Below are 17,975 nucleotides of genomic sequence, written 5' to 3' on the forward strand. Positions count from 1 at the left end.
TTATTTTTATTTTTTTATTTTTATTTTATTACAAAGTCAGATATACAGAGAGGAGGAGAGACAGAGAGGAAGATCTGACCGATGATTCACTCCCCAAGTGACTGCAACAGCCAGAGCTACGCCTATCCGAAGCCAGGAGCCAGGAGCTCTTCTGGGTCTCCCACGCGGGTGCAGGGTCCCAAGGCTTTGGGCTATCCTTCACTGCTTCCCCAGGTCACAAGCAGGGAGCTGGATGGGAAGCAAGGCTGCCAGGATCAGAACTAGCACCCATATGGGATCCCAGCGCGTTCAGAGCGAGGACTTTCGCCGCTAGGCCACCATGCTGGGCCCTTCCATGGGCTTTTAACAGAACTACCCTCTTCTCTTCATTCTCAGAAGCTTGGTAGGTAGGACTGGTGAACAGTACCTTTGTTCACACAGAAATGCTGGGGGCAGGCCCATTATGGGTTAGGCAACTCTGTTAGTTACCGGAAATAACTATTAGTAACTACGTCCGCCCACTCATCAGCTGTGCTTGACACTTTATGGGAGGGATGTAGAGGCAGACACCTCTATACAAAGCCCCGGGAGGCGCTCAGGCCAACAGCTGACCTGTAGGCCCAAGAGGAAAGCTGCAGGAATACTGACCAGTAAGGCTGACAAATAGCAGGGTAGAGAAGTGTCTCACAAGGCAGGGAGACTTCATGCCAGAGATGCATCCACTCGCCATAGTCTACCGACTGACGCTGCAGAGGTTCATCAGACAGACCTGGATGCTCACCTTTGCCCCTGACTTAGTACCGCTGTAACCCCTGGGCAGGTGGTTTCAATCCAGCACTTCACTTGTAACATAAGGACAACTCCTCCATATCTGAAAGGGTTGTCTTAAAGATGGAAGGACATAAGGGCATGAAAATGATGAGCTCAGGCCTGGCATGGTAGCCTGGTGGCTAAAGTCCTTGCCTTGTATACGTCAGGATCCCATATGGACACCGGTTCGTATCCCAGCTGCTCCACTTCCCATCCATATCTGTGTTTGTGGTCTGGGAAAGCAGTAGAGGCCTTGGGACCCTGCACCTACCTGGGAGACATGGCAGAGGAGTTCTGGCTTCAGATTGGCTCAACTTTGGTTGTTGCAGATGCTTGGGGAGTGAACCAGCAGATGGAAGATCTTTCTGGTCTCCCTCTCTCTGTAAATCTTTCCAATAAAAATAAATAAATCTTTTTAAAAATAAAAGAAAATTATGAGCTGAAAAACACCAGGTATTACTTTCCTTTCATTAGATGGACGTTTCTTGCCCATCCTGGTGCCTTCCAGAGATGACAGAGATGGAAACCACTGACTGCCTAGGTAGGCTCCTGGTCTATCAGTCAGCGCTGTTCTCCCAGCCAGACGCATTTTCAGGGTCCCTGGCGCCGGTCTACGTGATCCACAGAGAGGCCAGCCAGGTCGACAGCAGGCACCCTGGTCCCACTGGTCCACCAAGGTTGCTCTCTTGAATGAATGTGATGGGTGTGGGGCTATTCTACTTCCTATAGAGAAGTCCTAGCCCAGCCTCACTCTGCAGCATCATCACCTCACAATTAAAGAGCAGAAAAGAAAATGATTCCTGGAGTCAATATTGTGGCAGAGCGTGTAAAGCCTCTGCCTGCTATGCCAGCATCCCATATGGCCACTGGTTCGTGTCTTAGCAGTTCCACTTTGGATTCAGACTCCCGGTTCTTGTTCTTGAGAATTCAGCAGGAAAAAGAGCCAGGTGTCTGGGCCCCTACACCCACATGGGCGACTTGGATGGAGTTCCTGGCTCCTGTCTTCACTCTGACCCATCTGTAGCCGTTGCAGCCATTTAGGGAGTGAACCAGTGAATGGAAACTTGTGTAACTCTGCCTTTCAAAGAAATAAAGATACTTTTTAAAAAGAGAGTGAGCAAGAAATGCCTACTGGAGAGTGCTGAAAAGTGCTTGGGGAGGTTCCCAATATCTTGGCATTACCAGGAGGCTGCAGTGAACCTTCTGTACACAGTGGAGTTTACGAGTGCACCCCCCCCCCACGCACACATGCACATACCATGCAGGAGGGAAAACATAGGTGAGGCAATTAGCAAGTCCTTGCAAAAATCTAAGTGAACTCCCAAGAGTCACTGCAGAATTCACTTCTCAAACTACTTTGAAGATGGGAGAAACACATGACAGCTCTCTGCTCTGAGATTGGACAACCCATAGACACAGACACAGCATGGGATTGCATGCACGTCTACAGGGGGAAAGGACTAAACGGGGACATTTACAGCTTCCACCTTTAAAATGAGTAACCCTCCTGTATCTGAGGAGGAGGACTCGGCACCACGGTACCAAAAAGCATTTCTCAACTTTAAAGAGAAGATGCTGAAGGGTGGGCATTTAGTGTTGCCATGACGACACCCACATCCCTGCTGGAGTCCTTGGATCCATGCTCCAGGACTGCCTCTGCTCCAGCTCCCTGATAAGGCACCGAGAAAGCAGCAGAAGACCACCCCAAGTCCTTGAGCCCCTGCACCCATGTGCAGTCAAGGAAGAAGCTTAAGGCGCCTGGCTTCACATCAGCTCAGCTCCAGTCCTTGCCACCATTTAGGGGAGTGAACGAGTAGAGGGAAGATCTCTCTATCTCCTTCTCTCTGTAAATCTGCCCTTAAAATAAAAAATAATTCTTAAAGTCTGACATACTAGAACCACACTTAACATCTCCAGGAACATCTTTATTATGGAACTGAAATGAGAAGGAATATTAAGAAATCATAGCTGTTAAGAAACATGCTAAAATCCTATCTAAAGGAAGCTGGTGTAGTGGTGTGCCAGTTAACTTCATAACAGGAAGCTGATCACAGAAAGATAGACAGGGAGGGAGGGAGGGAGGGAGGGAGAGAAGGAAAAGAAGGAAAAAAGGAAGGAAGGAAGGAAGGAAGGAAGGAAGGAAGGAAGGAAGGGAGGAAGGGAGGGAGGGAGGAAGGAAGAGAGAAAACCTTACTGAAAGAACAGCAGTGACTACTACTATGCTGGCCTGGCTTCCCTCCAATCTGATGGAATTATCACTGCAGATAACAGGTTAAGCTGCCACCTGCAGTGATGGCATTCCATGTGATGGCTGGTTTGAGCCCCAGCTGCTCTATTTCCGATCCAGCTTCCTGTTAAGACAGCTGGTAAAGTGGCAGAAGATGTCCCACGTGCTTTGGCCCTTGCCACCAGTGTGGGATCTGGATGGGGTTCGAGGCTTCTGGCCTCAGCCTGGCCTAGCTCTGGCTATTGCGGCTGTTTGTGGAGTGAACCAGCGGATGGAAGAGCTTTCACTTTCTGTCTCTTCCATGCCCTGTCACTCTCCCTTTCAAATAAATAAGCAAATCTTCAAAATAAAATTAAAATGAAACCTCTCTCTGGTTATGTCTATTTTAGCCTAATCCAGGGAACACAGGCGTGTTAGACATTTTAACTGTCCATTATACAGTTTAACATCAGTAAACAAATTTGCTCTTAGATGACGCACTAACACATCTTAATGAGCATCCAGATTCTTCCCGACAGTCTGAAACGCTTGGCTGACATCGTGGTTTGAAACATGTAAGGTCAGCTGGCAGGGGTTTAGCAAGGCTGGGATGGAGATGTGAAACTACACCAACAGGGCTGCACTCCGGCTCGGGCCGTCCATATGATGCCCTTACCCCATATTAGCTGCCTTCAACACTGCTCGGGGAAGGCCAGGTGACCCGTGGAAATCAACGAAGCATTTAAAAACACTGTTTGGGGCAGCCCCAACAGAATATACTCAGCAACTTGACTTTGCACTCCAGGGAAATTCATTATAAATATTTGACTTAGTTTCTTGCAAGGGGAAAACAGAAGCACAAATGTTTGGATGACAAGTACAGTGAGTAGGACCTTGTCTGCCTCACAGCAGTGCTCTCAGGGCCCAGTCATGTACGTGACGCCACTGTGCAAGCCAAGAGGATCCAAAGACACAGAACCAATGCTTCGGTTCCCACAGTCAAGAATAAAACCACGGGCCGGCACTGCAGCATAGCAGCCAAAACTTCTGAGCTTCTGTCTAACCCTGTGACACAGATTCACTCTACTTTTTGGGGAATGTAGGGCCGGCACTGTGGCATTAGGGATAAAGACACTGCCTACAACACTGGTATCCTATGTGGGCTACTCCAATCAAACAACCCCCCCCCCTGTGCTAATGTGCCTGGAAAAGTGGTGGGGGTGTGGGGGGTGTGGGGGTGGCCCTAGTACCTTGGACCAGCCCAGCTCTGGCTGTTGCAGCCATTTGGGGAGTGACTAACAGATGCAATGGCTCTCTGTCCCTCTCTCCCATCTCTCTCTCTGTCCCTCCCCACTCTTTCACTCCGTAACTCTGCCTTTCGAATACCTAAGTTGCTAAAACAGAATGGCACTGTGAGTCAGTCCTGACAGCCAAGTATCTCCCAACACAGTGCTTCTCCCACGTGAAGGTGACAACCTGGCTGGGTCCAGCCTACACGTCTACACCTCTACCAAGCTCCTAAGGAGAGATTCTCCTAAGCTAGCTTCAGGGAACATCCCTATGAGTCACCAGGCTCCGACCATAGCGAAAGGCCAGCCCTAGCGGCTATCACCCCTGAGTGCACTGCTCCTCAGCTGACCCTTGCAGTGGGCTCTGTCACCTGCTCCATTCGCTGCCCCGGCTGCAAAAACAGAATGTTCACAAGCCCTAACAGGTAGGTTTTGCATCAGGTAGTCTGCCACTTCCAGTGTTCCAGGACATAATTAATAACCCGTTAAAAAAAAAAAACACACAGACAGAGGGCCCGACCGCGTGGCCTAGCGGCTAAACTCCTCGCCTTGAACGCCCCGGGATCCCATATGGACGCCAGTTCTAATCCCGGCAGCTCCACTTCCTATCCAGCTCCCTGCTCGTGGCCTGGGAAAGCAGTCAAGGATGGCCCAAAGCTTTGGCACCCTGCACCCGTGTGGGAGACCGGAAGAGGTTCCTGGTTCCCGGCTTCGGATTGGCGCAGCACTGGCCGTTGCGGCTCACTGGGGAGTGAATCATCGGACGAAGATCTTCCTCTCTGTCTCTCCTCCTCTCTGTATATCTGACTTTGTAATAAAAATAAATAAATCTTTAAAAAAAAAACACAATAAATAAAAAAAAAACACAGAGAAAGCTATTTTGCCAGTAGTTCACTATCACACAATTTCAATTTAAGGGTGCTGGGAGATAGGGAACTCTGTCCTTGCACACACACACACAACGAAAAATCTGGTCATCTTTTCTGCAGGGTCCCATGGCATCCAGGAGCAATAAAGCACGTGTGCCAACAAGGACTCGCACAGACACCACTGTCTCCCTGTTTCAGAAGCCCCCTGCTATGAGTTGGGAGGGATTGAAAAACAAACATAAAAAACCCAGCCAATCCCATAGAGGAACTGATGCTCTAGCTGGAGAGTTTCTGGGGCTCAGGAAGACGCCCGGGGATATGCTTAACAGCTCAACAGCACTGAGTACAGACAGGAGGGGTGAGGGAAGTATCAAGTCCGAGCTGCACCCCAGCCCCAAGAGCACACACAGATAGACCCCAGTACACCTGCCACAGGACGTCCTGCCTGCCTTCATCTCCAGGAGCAACGTTGGTACTTGCTGGAGTGTTCGGAGCACTGCACGTGTGCCCTAAGATGGCGCTGAGACTTCTCCCCCGGGAGCTTGGCGGTACACAGGTTTCAGGAAGTGCCTTCTGATTGGCCCGTAGCTGCATGCTTAGCGCGTGTGCTACGCATGATCAGAGTTATGATTGGCGTGCCTGCCGCGTGCATCGGTGACCTTTAAGCTGATTGGACTAGGATTGTATTTAGCGGTGGGGGTTTCAGGAAGAAGGGACAGGACAGGAAGACGGAGACGGACTGGCTGAGAGGGAGGACAGAGTACGACTGGGACGGACGGATGGACGGACAGAAGAAGACTAGGGGCAACGAGGAGACTGGGAAAGGAAGCAGAGAGAAGCGGAAGAAAAACGGGAGGTAGTAGAAGTCCAGTCGACCGGCTGGGAAACGGACTGGTTGGAAAAATAAAGTTCCTCAAGAAACAGAGCCTGGAGTGTCGGGTGAATTCTTCTGTGGGACGGAAGACCCTGACACTGGAGGGCATTTTAGACACAGGTCTGTCGCTTGCAAACTTGTCCCTGGGTCCCGAGCCCTGCAGCCCCAGTCGTAAAGAGTTCACGGTTCACCCAGTCCCAGCGGCCGATGCTGGCCTCACTCTCTGCTAGTTCTTGTCCGAGGTGGACAGCTAGCTTGATGAGTGAGCCTGCTGCCACTGAAGCTGGGAAGACAACTCACCTAGGCCCTACAGGAAAGCCCTGTTAGCACAAGGGACAGATTCAGATCTCACAGCATGTATGCTGGCGGGGAGGGGAGGAATGCAAATCAAGACGAGACTCCGCTGGAAGGCAGACAACTGTCTGTACCCAACTGGAAACCCACACAGGGGCCTCCTTGAAGGCTCTCCCAGAGGCTGGCGACCAGGAGGCAGCCCATCCCGGGAGAACTGTTGAGTCCTTCTGGGCTTCCCTGGAGTCCTTCGGCAAGCACTAAGCAGAGCTCAGAAGTAAGGGGCTTGGGCAGTCCTGCTCTCAATCTCCTAGGCTTGAGCGGCGTGTTACCATAGTCACGTTCACTCAAAAAAACAGGCTTCTGTGTAAAGGAGCTGTTTCAAACTGCTTAATGTCTAGATCCCTACGCTAGCTTAAAAAAAAAGTGTCTAAAAAAACCCAATCCGACGTAACTGGTGATTTCAGAATGATAAAGACGAGGATAGGGACTGAGGGAGGGAGGGTAGGTGGAAAAATACACACAGACCTAATTTTTTGCATTTCCTGACATCCAGCCAGGATGAAGAAAGAAAGCCAAGTTAAGACAGCCAGAGAAAGACAGTGCTGTGCTATTTTTTTTTTTTCTGGTTAAGTCTTCTGTCTGAAAGCTGGTTTTGTCCTACTTGAGTGACTGTCAGAAATAACAGCTTTTGTTCAGAGAATTTGACTATCATCATGTTCCTGGCTCAGAGACACTGAAGGGAGGGTCTCCAACATGCCTTGGTGGAAATCAGAGGAACTTCAAAGTCTGAGTGTGGTTGAATTCAAAAATTAAAAACAAACTAAAAAAAAATTTTTTTTTTAAATCAGGCCACTTTGCTTTGGTTTCCCAGAGCCGGTATCTATACTAACCTTATTAGCCCTATTATGAAAGGGGCCCCTTTTCAAAAATGAAGATCTACCTAAGTAACAAGATTAGCACCTTAGTGCATTGGAAGAAACTTACAATGCCAAAAGCCTGTGCCCAACACCCTTGCTGAGCTACACACCAGGCATACGAAATCCTGTGCAGTTCTCACACTGGGTTCTTAAAGCCTTCGGGAAGAATTCATTTCAAGACACCTGCTGAGGGGTGGGAAGAATCTAAACTTGCAGAGAGAGGGGAGGGGAAAAGGTTAAAACATGACTTAAAAGGTGAAAGTACTTCTTAAAGGTTGAGTTTTTTTTATCATCTGCAGCTAGACTTTCTGAACATCCCTTTGCAAAATGTTTATCAACTCATTCGGTTGACAGGAAATTTCAAAAGCTAGGTTTTTCTCCAAGTAGATAGATGATTTGGGTTTTTGTTTTGTTTTGGTCGCTGTTTTTAAGGACCCTGAAAATTGCTTTTGCAAGGAGAATGAAAATAAACCGGCAATTCCTTTTTTTTTTTTTCCTAAATCAAACAGCAAATTTGCCGATTTCTGTCCATTTCACTTTTGTCTTGTCAGTTTACTTGTGAGCAGCAAGTCCTCATTCCTTGTGCAAATCCAACAAAGGCTGCCAAGTAAGTTTCCTCCACAGGCGCAGGTGGTCACAGCACATGGGTTAGGCCTTCTGTCTCACTCTAACTCCTTCTTGAGCCTCACCAAGATTTGGAAGAAGGGGAGAGGAGCGCACATTTTCAAGGCCATCTTCATTTTTCTAAGACTGAAAAACTTCAGTGAGTCCTAACAGGAAAACCACTGCTTCCTCACTCTTGTTGGAAAACGAACAGCGGCAATGCACTCACATCCCCCTCACATCCCAGCGCCAGTCCCAATGCAGGCCACTCTGATTCCGATACAGCTTCCTGCAGGGCAGGATGCCTCAAGCACTTGGGTGCCGGTCACCCATGCAGGAAACCCAGATGGAATTCCTGACTCCCGGTTTCTGGCCTTACCCATCCTCGGCTGTTCTGGGCATTTGGGGAGTGAGCCAGCAGATGGAAGCCTCTCTCCTTTCTTACTGTGTAAAACCGTTTGAACTGTCCATTTTCAAGACTTTTTTTCTGATTCAGCACAGTAAAAAGTCTTGGTCTTACTACAGGTGTACACAGTGAATTTCAAGTTTCTGTAATAAACGTAGCCACGCAAGCAAGGAACGCAGCACGCCCCGTCTTCCCTCTCTGTAACATGTCACAGTGACAAATGTCTTTGTTTTACAATCCGGGGGAAACTGTAAAGGTTTCAGCAGGACAAAACCCAAGGAAAAACTAAACGGAATGAATTTAGAGCATGTATTGAGGTTTGCTTTTGCTTTTTGAACCCTCACGGCCCTCCCAGGCCTCAAACACGCCAAGCTGTTGTTGTGCGTTTCGTAGGAAAATATTCAACCTGTATTCCCCAACACCAAAGTAACTTTTAAGCCAAAAATCTGTGGAAGACATACTGTAAATGTCCATCAAGGCATTCCTCAAACACAAAATCAACCACAGCATATCATAGGTGGAGATCATGAAAGTCAGCCCACCTCACGCACCATTATGCTGTGATGGTTTAAGATGTTGTTAGCACTAAGTTTTTAGAATACCTCTCCCTCTGCTCAAAAGTCTAGAACTCTTTTCTCGAGTCACACGGAATCTGTCTGAAGAGATCTGCCTACATCTGCTCTCACTTAATGGACAGGACTTTGCCTACGGAGATGCCCAGAGCTGGGAAGCTGGCTCAGCATGGCTGGGAAGAGCAGGTGTTCACAGCACCTGGGAATGACTTGAGTCAGCCTGAACCACTGTTCGTGACCAGGGAAGGCAGAGAAGAGACAAAAAGAAGCGAAGTGACTGAGTTTCCAGCAGCAACTGAAGGCAAGGGAAAACCCACACCGAAAGCCTACCCTGGCCACCCTACGCACTCCAATCACATTTGTGCCACCTGACTTTAAACACCGAGTCTTCCACAGCCATTTCTGAGTCTCTAGGCTGCGCCACTACTGATGAAGTCAGGGGTTGGGAGGAGGCCAGGGCCCATCAGGATCCCTGGCAGGTGCCACACAAGGGCATGCAGCATGCAGAACCCAACAATGACTGCAAAAACCCATCTGAGAAACATAACGTTTTAATAGATGAAATAAATACTCCAGTACATGCAAGGTAAAAACTTGACATTGAGGGGAGGGGAAAATCACTCTATAGTGTAAATTCAAAAATAAAACACACTCACAGTAGCTTCCCCCATTTGCAAATCACATAGCCAAGTCAGACTCTTTCCACACCAAGTATACTCCTAATTCAACACGATTGCATTAAAAAGACATAAAAAAAAGGTAGCTACATCCACATCTAAGGAGTGAAAACTGAGGTAACCTTTTTTTTAATTAAAACACCAACCAAAAAAAAAAAAAAAAAAACAGGGACAAAGAAATGAGCCCATGACCTCCTTCCTGCCCAATGATAACATTTAAGCTGGGAAATTCCGGCAGACAGGTTGGTTGGGGTGGGAGAGTTGCAGGGCACTGCCACCAGCAAATCATCCACCTTCTGTTCCCAGTTCCTGGGTGCATGCAGGCTCCAGGGTGGGGGGGTCCCTGCGGCCCCACCTTCTGGAAGGTTACTCTGAGTGCCTCGTTTGTGGGGCACAGGAAAGGGAGCCATTCACCTCTGACTTCTTTGGTATAAATGGAGAGGGGCGGAGAGTTAAAACATCTTCCTTCAGTCTGGGGGTGATGGTGGAGATGGGGTAAGTGCCAAGGTGGGGAGAGGGGTGGGGCGCTAATTCACAGAATTGGAATTCACTGGCGGTAAAGTCCTCGGCGAAGACCTCTCCCTTAAAGCCTGAGATAGCAGGGTGCAGCCTTCAGACACGGCACAGGCCGAGTTCCGCAGCCTCTCCCTGTGGTCCGACATCTTGGCGCCCCCGTCGGGGTGCTGCGCCAGATCCCTGAGGCACTGGGTCAGGAGCACGCAGGCCGACACGACGCTCATGGCACCGCCCAGGATGGCGGTCTGCACCGCCTTGCCCTCGGCGCTCACGGCCGCCGCACGCCCCAGGAACTGCGGCTCCGTCGCGAAGCCCACCAGGGCGCTTACGGCCTGCACCAGGGGCCCGCTGAAGAGCGCACAGCGACTGCGCGCCAGCTCGCTGGGCGCCGCCTTCACCTCGCGCACACACGCCAGCAGCGCCGAGGCGCTCGTGCTCATGCATTTGACGCCCAGCTTGAACTGCTCACGGGAGAAGCGATCCCGAGACTTGTCGCTGGCCAGGGCGCACGCGTCCGTCAGGAACTTGAGGTTGCGCGACAGGCCCTGCGACACCTCCAGCAGCAGCTGCGGGGTCATGTCGGCCAGCGGCGTGGCACGCAGCACGGCACAGCCCTGCTCCACCTCGTGGCGGCAGCGCGTCACGCGGTAGCGGTCCACCAGCCCTGGCTGCGCGGGCTGCGCACCCGGCGTGGCCACGGCCGCCAGGTAGGCCGCGTGGGCCGAGCACTCGGTCAGCGACACCACCAGTTCGCCCAGCTCGGCCAAGCTGTCCCCGGCCTCGCCAAAGCGGCCCATGTTGAGCTGGCTCTGCACGTCGTGGGTGAGGATGGACAGCCCCTTGGTGCGCGCGATGATGGTGTCCCGGCACTGCTCAAAGGATTCGGCGCCAGCACACGAGGCAGCGGGGCCCTCAAAGAGCACGGGCCGCGCCTCGCTTGACAGCAGCAGCAGGTCGGCCACCAGCTGCATCTTGCCCTTGCAGTGGTCGCAGACGGACACCAGCCTTTTGCGTGGCTGCGAGCAGGCCCCGCCAATGCCGACGGCACTCGCAGGAGCCAGAGAAGCCGCCTCGCCACTGGGCTTCCCGCCGCTGCCGCTAGCCATCGCGCCCGGGGGGCACTGGCATGCCGCTGGGGAGCCCGCTTCCACCACTGCGGCCGCGACTCAGCTGGCCAGGGCCGCGGTGCCGTCCCCGCACCATCATGCCATCCACCGCCGCGGGCGGAGGGCGCTGGGTGGCAGTGGTGGTGGCGGCTGGGGAGCACAGAGGGACTGAAAGCCAGGGAACGCAGGAGGCTCTTCCGGGCGCTGCGCGGGACTGTGGCGTTCGGTCTCCCAAAGGGCTTGCAGGAGTCATGAACCGGGGCAGGGTGCACTCACAGTCCGCGCCCCTCGTCTCCGGGTTGCCACCAGCCAAGTCCCTTCTGTTGGGCCGCCGTCGCCGCCTTCCTGGGCATGGCCCGACCCGGCCACCGGTGCTGGGAGGGCGGGACGGGGAAGCTGGGAGTTGTCCTTCCTTCCTTCCTTTCTTTGAAACTAAAATCCTTCCCTCGGGGAGGAGGAACGCGGGGTGGCTCCGGTGAGCTGTGTATCGCTGTCAGCCGCCGCGGGGCCGGTGGCGCACGTGTGCTCCGGGTGCTGGAATCCCGTCAGGCGGCACTGGTTCGCGACGGCGGCTCCAACTGGTGCTCCGGGACTCTCGGCCGCATCTCCTGCGTCCTCCCGCCCTCGCCCTCGCGGAGCAGTGCCGGCGGCTGCGGCTGCGGGCTCGAGGGTGTGGCCGGCGCTGTGTGGCGGCCGCACCGAGTCAGAGTCAGGCGGGAGCCCGTCCGGATGGCGGCACGGCGGGCCGCCCTGCTCTCACTGCGCGCTCGCCCGTCCACGCGCCACGCCCGGGTGTGCCGGGCTCCGCGGTGGCTCCTTCCCGCCTGGCCGGCTCAGAGCGCGCGGCCCGGCGCCGCGGCGGCACGCCCTCCCCGACCGCGCGCCCGGCGGCCGGCCGCTGGCTGTGGGCGCAGGTCCATCCTCGTCGCCTCCTTGTCGCGAACTGGCGGCAGCTGAGGTCTCTCGAGGCTCCGGGCCCCGCGCATCGGATGTCCCTGCGCGCGTTTCCCCCCGGGCGGCGCGGCCAACTCAGAAGGTCTCGGACGCACTGCGGCCACCGGCCCGGGATCCGGCTCCTGCCATTTTTGTCCACCGCCAAGTTCGCCAGCGAGAGGGGACGAAACTGAAAGGAAGGGCGGGGGCCGCGGGAGCCGCGGGGCCAGCGCCCGCCTCTTCCAGGCGCGGCTCACCTCGGTGCACGGCCGCTGCGGGCTTCTCCTCTCCGGTGCGCGCCTCGCCCCCGGGCCCGCCGCCGCCGCCGCCGCCGCCTCGGCCGTAACCTCCCCGGAGCCTATAGAAAGCTTTTGTGTGGCGTCACCGCCTTTCGTTTAAATCCCGCTTCCTCCTCTCGCCCTTCCTCCCGCCCCCTCCGCCGCTCCCGGATGCTTGCGCGATGCGCTGCTCCTCCCCCGGGAAGCTGGGTGGCTGCGGGAGGACGCCACCGCCCGGCGCTCCTGCCGCGGCTGCGGGGCCTGGTGGTCTCCGACCTGACTCTTTCCAGTCCCGTTCGTTTCTCCCCGACCCCAAGCTGCGCGTCTTGGAGTGCAGTGCGGAGTGGAGGCAGTCCTGCCCTCGGGCCGGGGGCTCGGCGCACCCGCGTGGGAGGTCGGGGCGCTGCCGCCGCCGCCGCCGCTCGGCCTTACGTAAGCTCTCGGTCCGCCGGGGGCTGCGCGTCCCCTCCTGGCCCAGTCAGCGCGCCTCAGAGCGGGGGACCTGTTCCTGGGCCCAAGGCCAACGGCCAGGCACTCGCTGGGGTCTGGTCACCACGGCTTGGGGGGCCTTGGCCTGCTCTCTAAGCGCCTCCCCTTGCCTTTGTTGGGTTGGTTCCTCTCCCTCCGCGGGGTTCTGGCTGGCGGTGTGGGGCAGAGGAAGGAGAGCTTTGCATCCCAAGTCCGTAGAGAGTGACCTAGAACTAAATATGCCAGAGCGGGGGAGCTGAGGGTTAGTGCCAGCGCTGGCCTTGAACTGGACTTCCTGGGGCCAGTTCCTCTCCGGCATTTAGGGGCCATGACCTTGAGCAGGTTCCTTCTGCGCTTCTCCTCCCGCGCACTGCCTTGCTAGGGGGCCTTGCCTTTTTCTTCTTTGGTGTAGTGGAGTAGTGGGGTGGGGGTGGGGACAGTTAAGTAAAACAAACAGCCTTTGGAGGGAACCTGTGACCCCAGCTGTACAGATAAGGAAATCCACCATGGCTGTAGTGGAGCACCCACCCCCCACAGCTACCCGTGGGTGGGTGGTGTAATCAGGACGCTGTGCCTCCGGAAGTGGTTGTAGCACCAGGACTTCTCCCAGCCCCGTGCTGGCTTTCAGGGCTTCTGCTGGTTCTGGAGGTGAGACACAGCGCATCTGCTGCTGGTTTCCTCTGTCTGGAGCCCGGATGGGAGGCCTTTTTTTTATCAGCAGGTTATAAAAAGTGACATACCCAGCATGTGCAGCTTTAAGAAGGAACTGTGGGGGTGGGCTGTTCATGCATGAACCCGCAGCAACAGGTGCATGCCTGAGTGGAGGGTTAGTTACCTTGCTTTTGCCCTTGAAAATGCCCTTAACTTTTATACGATTTTTAAGATTGGAAACACAGATTTACCAAGGGAAGGAGAGACGGAGAGGGAAAGATTTCCTATCTGCATTTCTCAAATGGCTGCAACAGATCCAGAGTCAGGACCCAACTCCTTGGCTGTCCTCCATTGCTTTCCCAGGCCACAAGCAGGAAGCTGGATAGGAAGTGGAGCAACCGGACTTGAACCAGCACCTACATGGGATGCCAGTGCCTACAGGCGAGAGCCTCAGGTGCTTCCCCTCCCCACGCACCCACACACACACCCTTAGCTGTCTTCCCGGATCTAGAGGAGCCCGCTTATTTGGCAATCAGAGAATTTAATTCAAAACAAAAGACTAAACAAACAAAGGTTTAATCCTACTATTTTTCTTCGAGGGTAAAGACAGTTGCATGAATTCAGCTCCTGCCATGGTAAACGCAAGGCTGTCTCTTTTGTCCTGCGCTCCAAAAACTGAGATGGAAGCCAAAACCTTTCTCCAGTGTCTGTTTTTTGTTTTTTCATGAAACTGCTCTGCCATCAGGGGCGTGGCTTTCTGTTTTATATCGAGGCGTGTCCCAACCTTCCAGGAAGTATTTCCACTTTCCCTGTCCGTTCATGTTTCTGCCAGTGTGTTCCTTCCCTCCATAATTCCTAAGCCCCTGCCCTGCACTTGGCACCAAGGTTACACCCTCAGTAGAGTCAAGAACAGGCCACTTTGCCCCTGAAGATCATAGTCCAGAGGCAGCAGCGCTTTTTTTTAAGATTTATTTGTTTTTTATTGGAAAGTCAGAGAGAGAGGAGAGACAGAGAGGAAGATCTGTCCACTGATTCACTCCCCAAGTAGCTGCAGTGGCCGGAGCTGAGCCGATATGAAGCCGGGAGCCTGGCGCTTCCTCCGGGTCTCCCACGCGGGTGCAGGGTCCCAAGGCTTTGGGCCATCCTTGACTACTTTCCCAGGCCACAAGCAGGGAGCTGGATGGGAAGCGGGGCTGCCAGGATTAGAACCGATGCCCATATGGGATCCTGGTACTTGTAAGGCAAGGACTTTAGCCACTAGGCTACTGCTCTGGGCCCAAGGCAGCAGCTTTACAAGCAAGTAGTCTCCATATCACCATTATAATGAAAATGCAGAATGAGGATACCACGGGTTACCAAATAAGGTGCAGTCCAGGTCATGTGATTCCTTCTCACCAATAATATGAGGGGTTGCCAAGATGGGCGTTCCTTGGAGAAGCCCACTGGAGACTAGCCTTGGAGTTCACCACTGTCTATAGCTTTCTCTTGGAACTTCTTTTGGAAGCTGCTGGGGTTTGTGGGCCCAGGTAACTGCCTGGAAGCACTCACTCCCCTGACCTGCACCCCACAGTTCTGAGCACAAAGTCGGTATTCGTTGGGGGAAGTCTCAGAGAGAGAGGGTGATTGGTTGAGACTGGCTACCCCTACCTCCACTTTGCCTTCTGAAGGTTTATAAAAGACCCAGTGTTCTTTGTTACAGCAGTAGGAAGGGACAAAGACCTTGAAGGAGAGGAAAGCTGGAAGTGTGTGGGCGGAGGGTCTCAGGAGGAGAGTGCATTCTCAGGGCTGGATCATGGTGGCCTGGGTAGGCCATGTGATAAGATGCAGAGGGAGGGATAGTCCTGTGGTGCCGTCATACACCACCAGAGAGGCATGCATCCCACATCCCAGAGTGTGGGTTGCAGGCTTGGCCGACCAACTCCAGATTCCAGCATCCTGCAGGTGCAGCCCCTGGCGGGGGGGAGGGGGCGCAGCAGATGATGGCTTAGGCAGTTAGTCTCTGCCATGGTAGTGGAAAGCCTGCACTGAGTTCCTGGCTCCTGCGTTCAGCCTGGTGCAGTCCCTGCAGACATGAACCAACAGCTGGAAGGCTTCTCTCTCTTTCTTTCAAGTGAATCAAACTATGCACAGAGAGAGAGCTGGCTGGGGTTTGGGCGGGGGAGTTGGGTTGCAACCAGCAGGATGCAGAAACATCATCTCTCATCCTTCCTGGCTGTTTTAGACTTCAGAGCAGGTATAATTCAACACAGTGGGTGCATTTCTAGTTCAGCTGTGAGTTATATAACGAAGAATCACCATCTCCAAAAAACAAAAAAAAAGGTTTATTTTTATTGGAAGATTTACAGAGAGGAGGAGAGACAGAGAGGAAGATCTGTTTGCTGCTTCACTCCCCAAATAGTCACAAGGGCCAGAGATGGGCCTATCAACAAGAGCTTCTTCCAGGTCTCCAACGCGAAGGCAGAGTCTTGAGGACTTGGGTCATTCTCCACTACCTTCCCCGGCCACAAGCGGGGAGCTGGATAGAGAATGGACACAAACCAGTGTCCATATGGGTGCTGGTGCTTGCAGGTTGAGGATTGGTCAATTGAGACGTGGCACTGGTCCCAGAATCTCCATTGTAACCATTTTCAGTGGGTGGCTCAGTGGTACTAAGTTTATTGCTGTGCAGCCAGCACCACCTTCCATCCTCAGAACTTTTTCGTTTTCCCATACTGATTCAAGCCATTGCCCCACAACTCTCCTCCCACCTCTGCCAGCTCCTCACAGCTGGCATTCTAGTTTCTGTCACTGTGAATCTGACCCCTTTAGGTGCCTCATCTGAGTGGAGCACATTTGTCTCTTGTGTCTGGCTTATTTCACTCTGTCGTGTCTTCAGGGGTCATCCATGTTGTGGCATGGGGTCAGGATGATTTTGTCAGTGCATCCCAGATCTCCAGAACCAGGAACCAAGCTGTGTTTGTCCACAGTGACCCCTGGTGCTCAATAAGGGACACTATCCCTTCCCTCATGCATCTTTTTCTCCTTCCTAACTCTCCAGGTTTTGTTTTAGGGCTCACAAAGGGGCAACTCAGTCTCAGGTAACTTCTTGTGCATTTCCAAACAGCATCCTTCTTGGTTTCCCTTCCAATGTCTCAAAAGAGAAGCCTGTTGGACCTGGCGCGATCGTTCAGTGGCTAACTCCTCCCTTTGCAAGTGCCAGGATTCCATTTAGGTGCCGGTTCATGTTCTGGTTGCTGTGTTTCCCATCCAGTTCCCTGTTTATGGCCTGGGAAAGCGGTACAGCATGGCCCAAAGCCCTGAGACCCTGTACCTACACGGGAGATCCGGAAGAAGCTCCTGACTTCGGATTGGCTCAGCTCCAGCCATTGCAACCATTTGGGGAGTGAACCAGCAGTTGGAAGATCCATTCTCTACTGCTTTCCCAGGCCACAAGCAGGGAGCTAGCTGGGAAGTGGAGCAGCTGGGACATGAACCAGCACCTATATGGGAATCCCATCAGTTGAAAGGCAAGGATTTAGCCACTAGGCTACCATGCAAGTGCAGAAGAAACGTTTTTTTAAGTTTTTTTAAAAATATTTATTTTTATGGAAAAGATAGATTTACAGAAAGAAGGAGATACAGAGAAAAAGGTCTTGCAACCGCTGGTTCACTCCCCAAGTGGCCACAGTGGCCAGAGCTGAGCTGCTGCGAAGCCAGGAGCCAGGAGCTTCTTCCGGGTCTCCCAAACAGGTCAGGGTCCCAAGGGTTGGGCTGTCCTCAACTGCTTTCCCAGGCCACAAACAGAGGGATGGACGGGAAGTGGAGCAGCCAGGGAACTGGTGCCCATATGTGATCTTGGCACTTGAAGGGGGAGGATTAGCAACTGAGCCATCAAGCCAGGCCCTAAAAACGTTTGATTTACATAGTTTGTATGAAGGTGCCGTACCATATTTCAACACACATGAACAGGTCAAATCAGGCAATTGGTATTCATACTTCCTTGTCCTTTATTTGTGTTTGGAGCCTGCCAGCCCCTCCCTTCCAGTTCTTTCTGTAGCATACAATATGTTATTGTGAACTCTGGTCCTCACATTGCACCTGTATTTCAATACTGGGTAGCCAACCTCTAGCCACAGCACTCACTCCCACCCAGCCTCCAGGAATCCTTTTTTTTTTTTTTTTAAGTGAGTGTCAAAGCTTTGTCATTCACGTTGCTGAGCACCCAGAACAGTGGGCAGCAGGATAACAGCACAGCACTGAGAGGCTGGTGGCTGCGCTCATGGTATGACGGCACCATCTGTCCTTGCCTCTCTAGCCCTGTGCACTGCTCAGCCCCAAACCCATCTCAGAGTTCCTGGCTCCAGACTCCTTTCAATCTGTGTCTAGTTGTGTCCAGTTTCACCACGCAGCACACCTCCCTTGCTGAACCCGGACTGTGCCACGGTGGAGACACGGTACCAAGGAGAATGGAGGCCCCGCGGTCCAGGGCATCGGGGTGCACATTCCTGCAGGCACATTCATGACGTTGTTCCTAAACAAGGATTTCCC

General features: G+C 53.2%; 1 protein-coding gene across 1 annotated transcript; it reads right to left on the reverse strand.

Moving 5' to 3' along the window:
• Positions 1-9,337: 9,337 nt before the first annotated feature.
• On the reverse strand, positions 9,338-12,999 carry TLNRD1 (talin rod domain containing 1). Its single transcript, XM_058665546.1, has one exon. The coding sequence runs from the start codon at positions 11,116-11,118 to the stop codon at positions 10,024-10,026; it is 1,095 nt and encodes a 364-aa protein (XP_058521529.1). The 5' UTR covers positions 11,119-12,999; the 3' UTR covers positions 9,338-10,023.
• Positions 13,000-17,975: the final 4,976 nt, after the last annotated feature.

This window comes from Ochotona princeps, chromosome 6, assembly GCF_030435755.1.
Source record: "Ochotona princeps isolate mOchPri1 chromosome 6, mOchPri1.hap1, whole genome shotgun sequence".
Taxonomy (NCBI): domain Eukaryota; kingdom Metazoa; phylum Chordata; class Mammalia; order Lagomorpha; family Ochotonidae; genus Ochotona; species Ochotona princeps.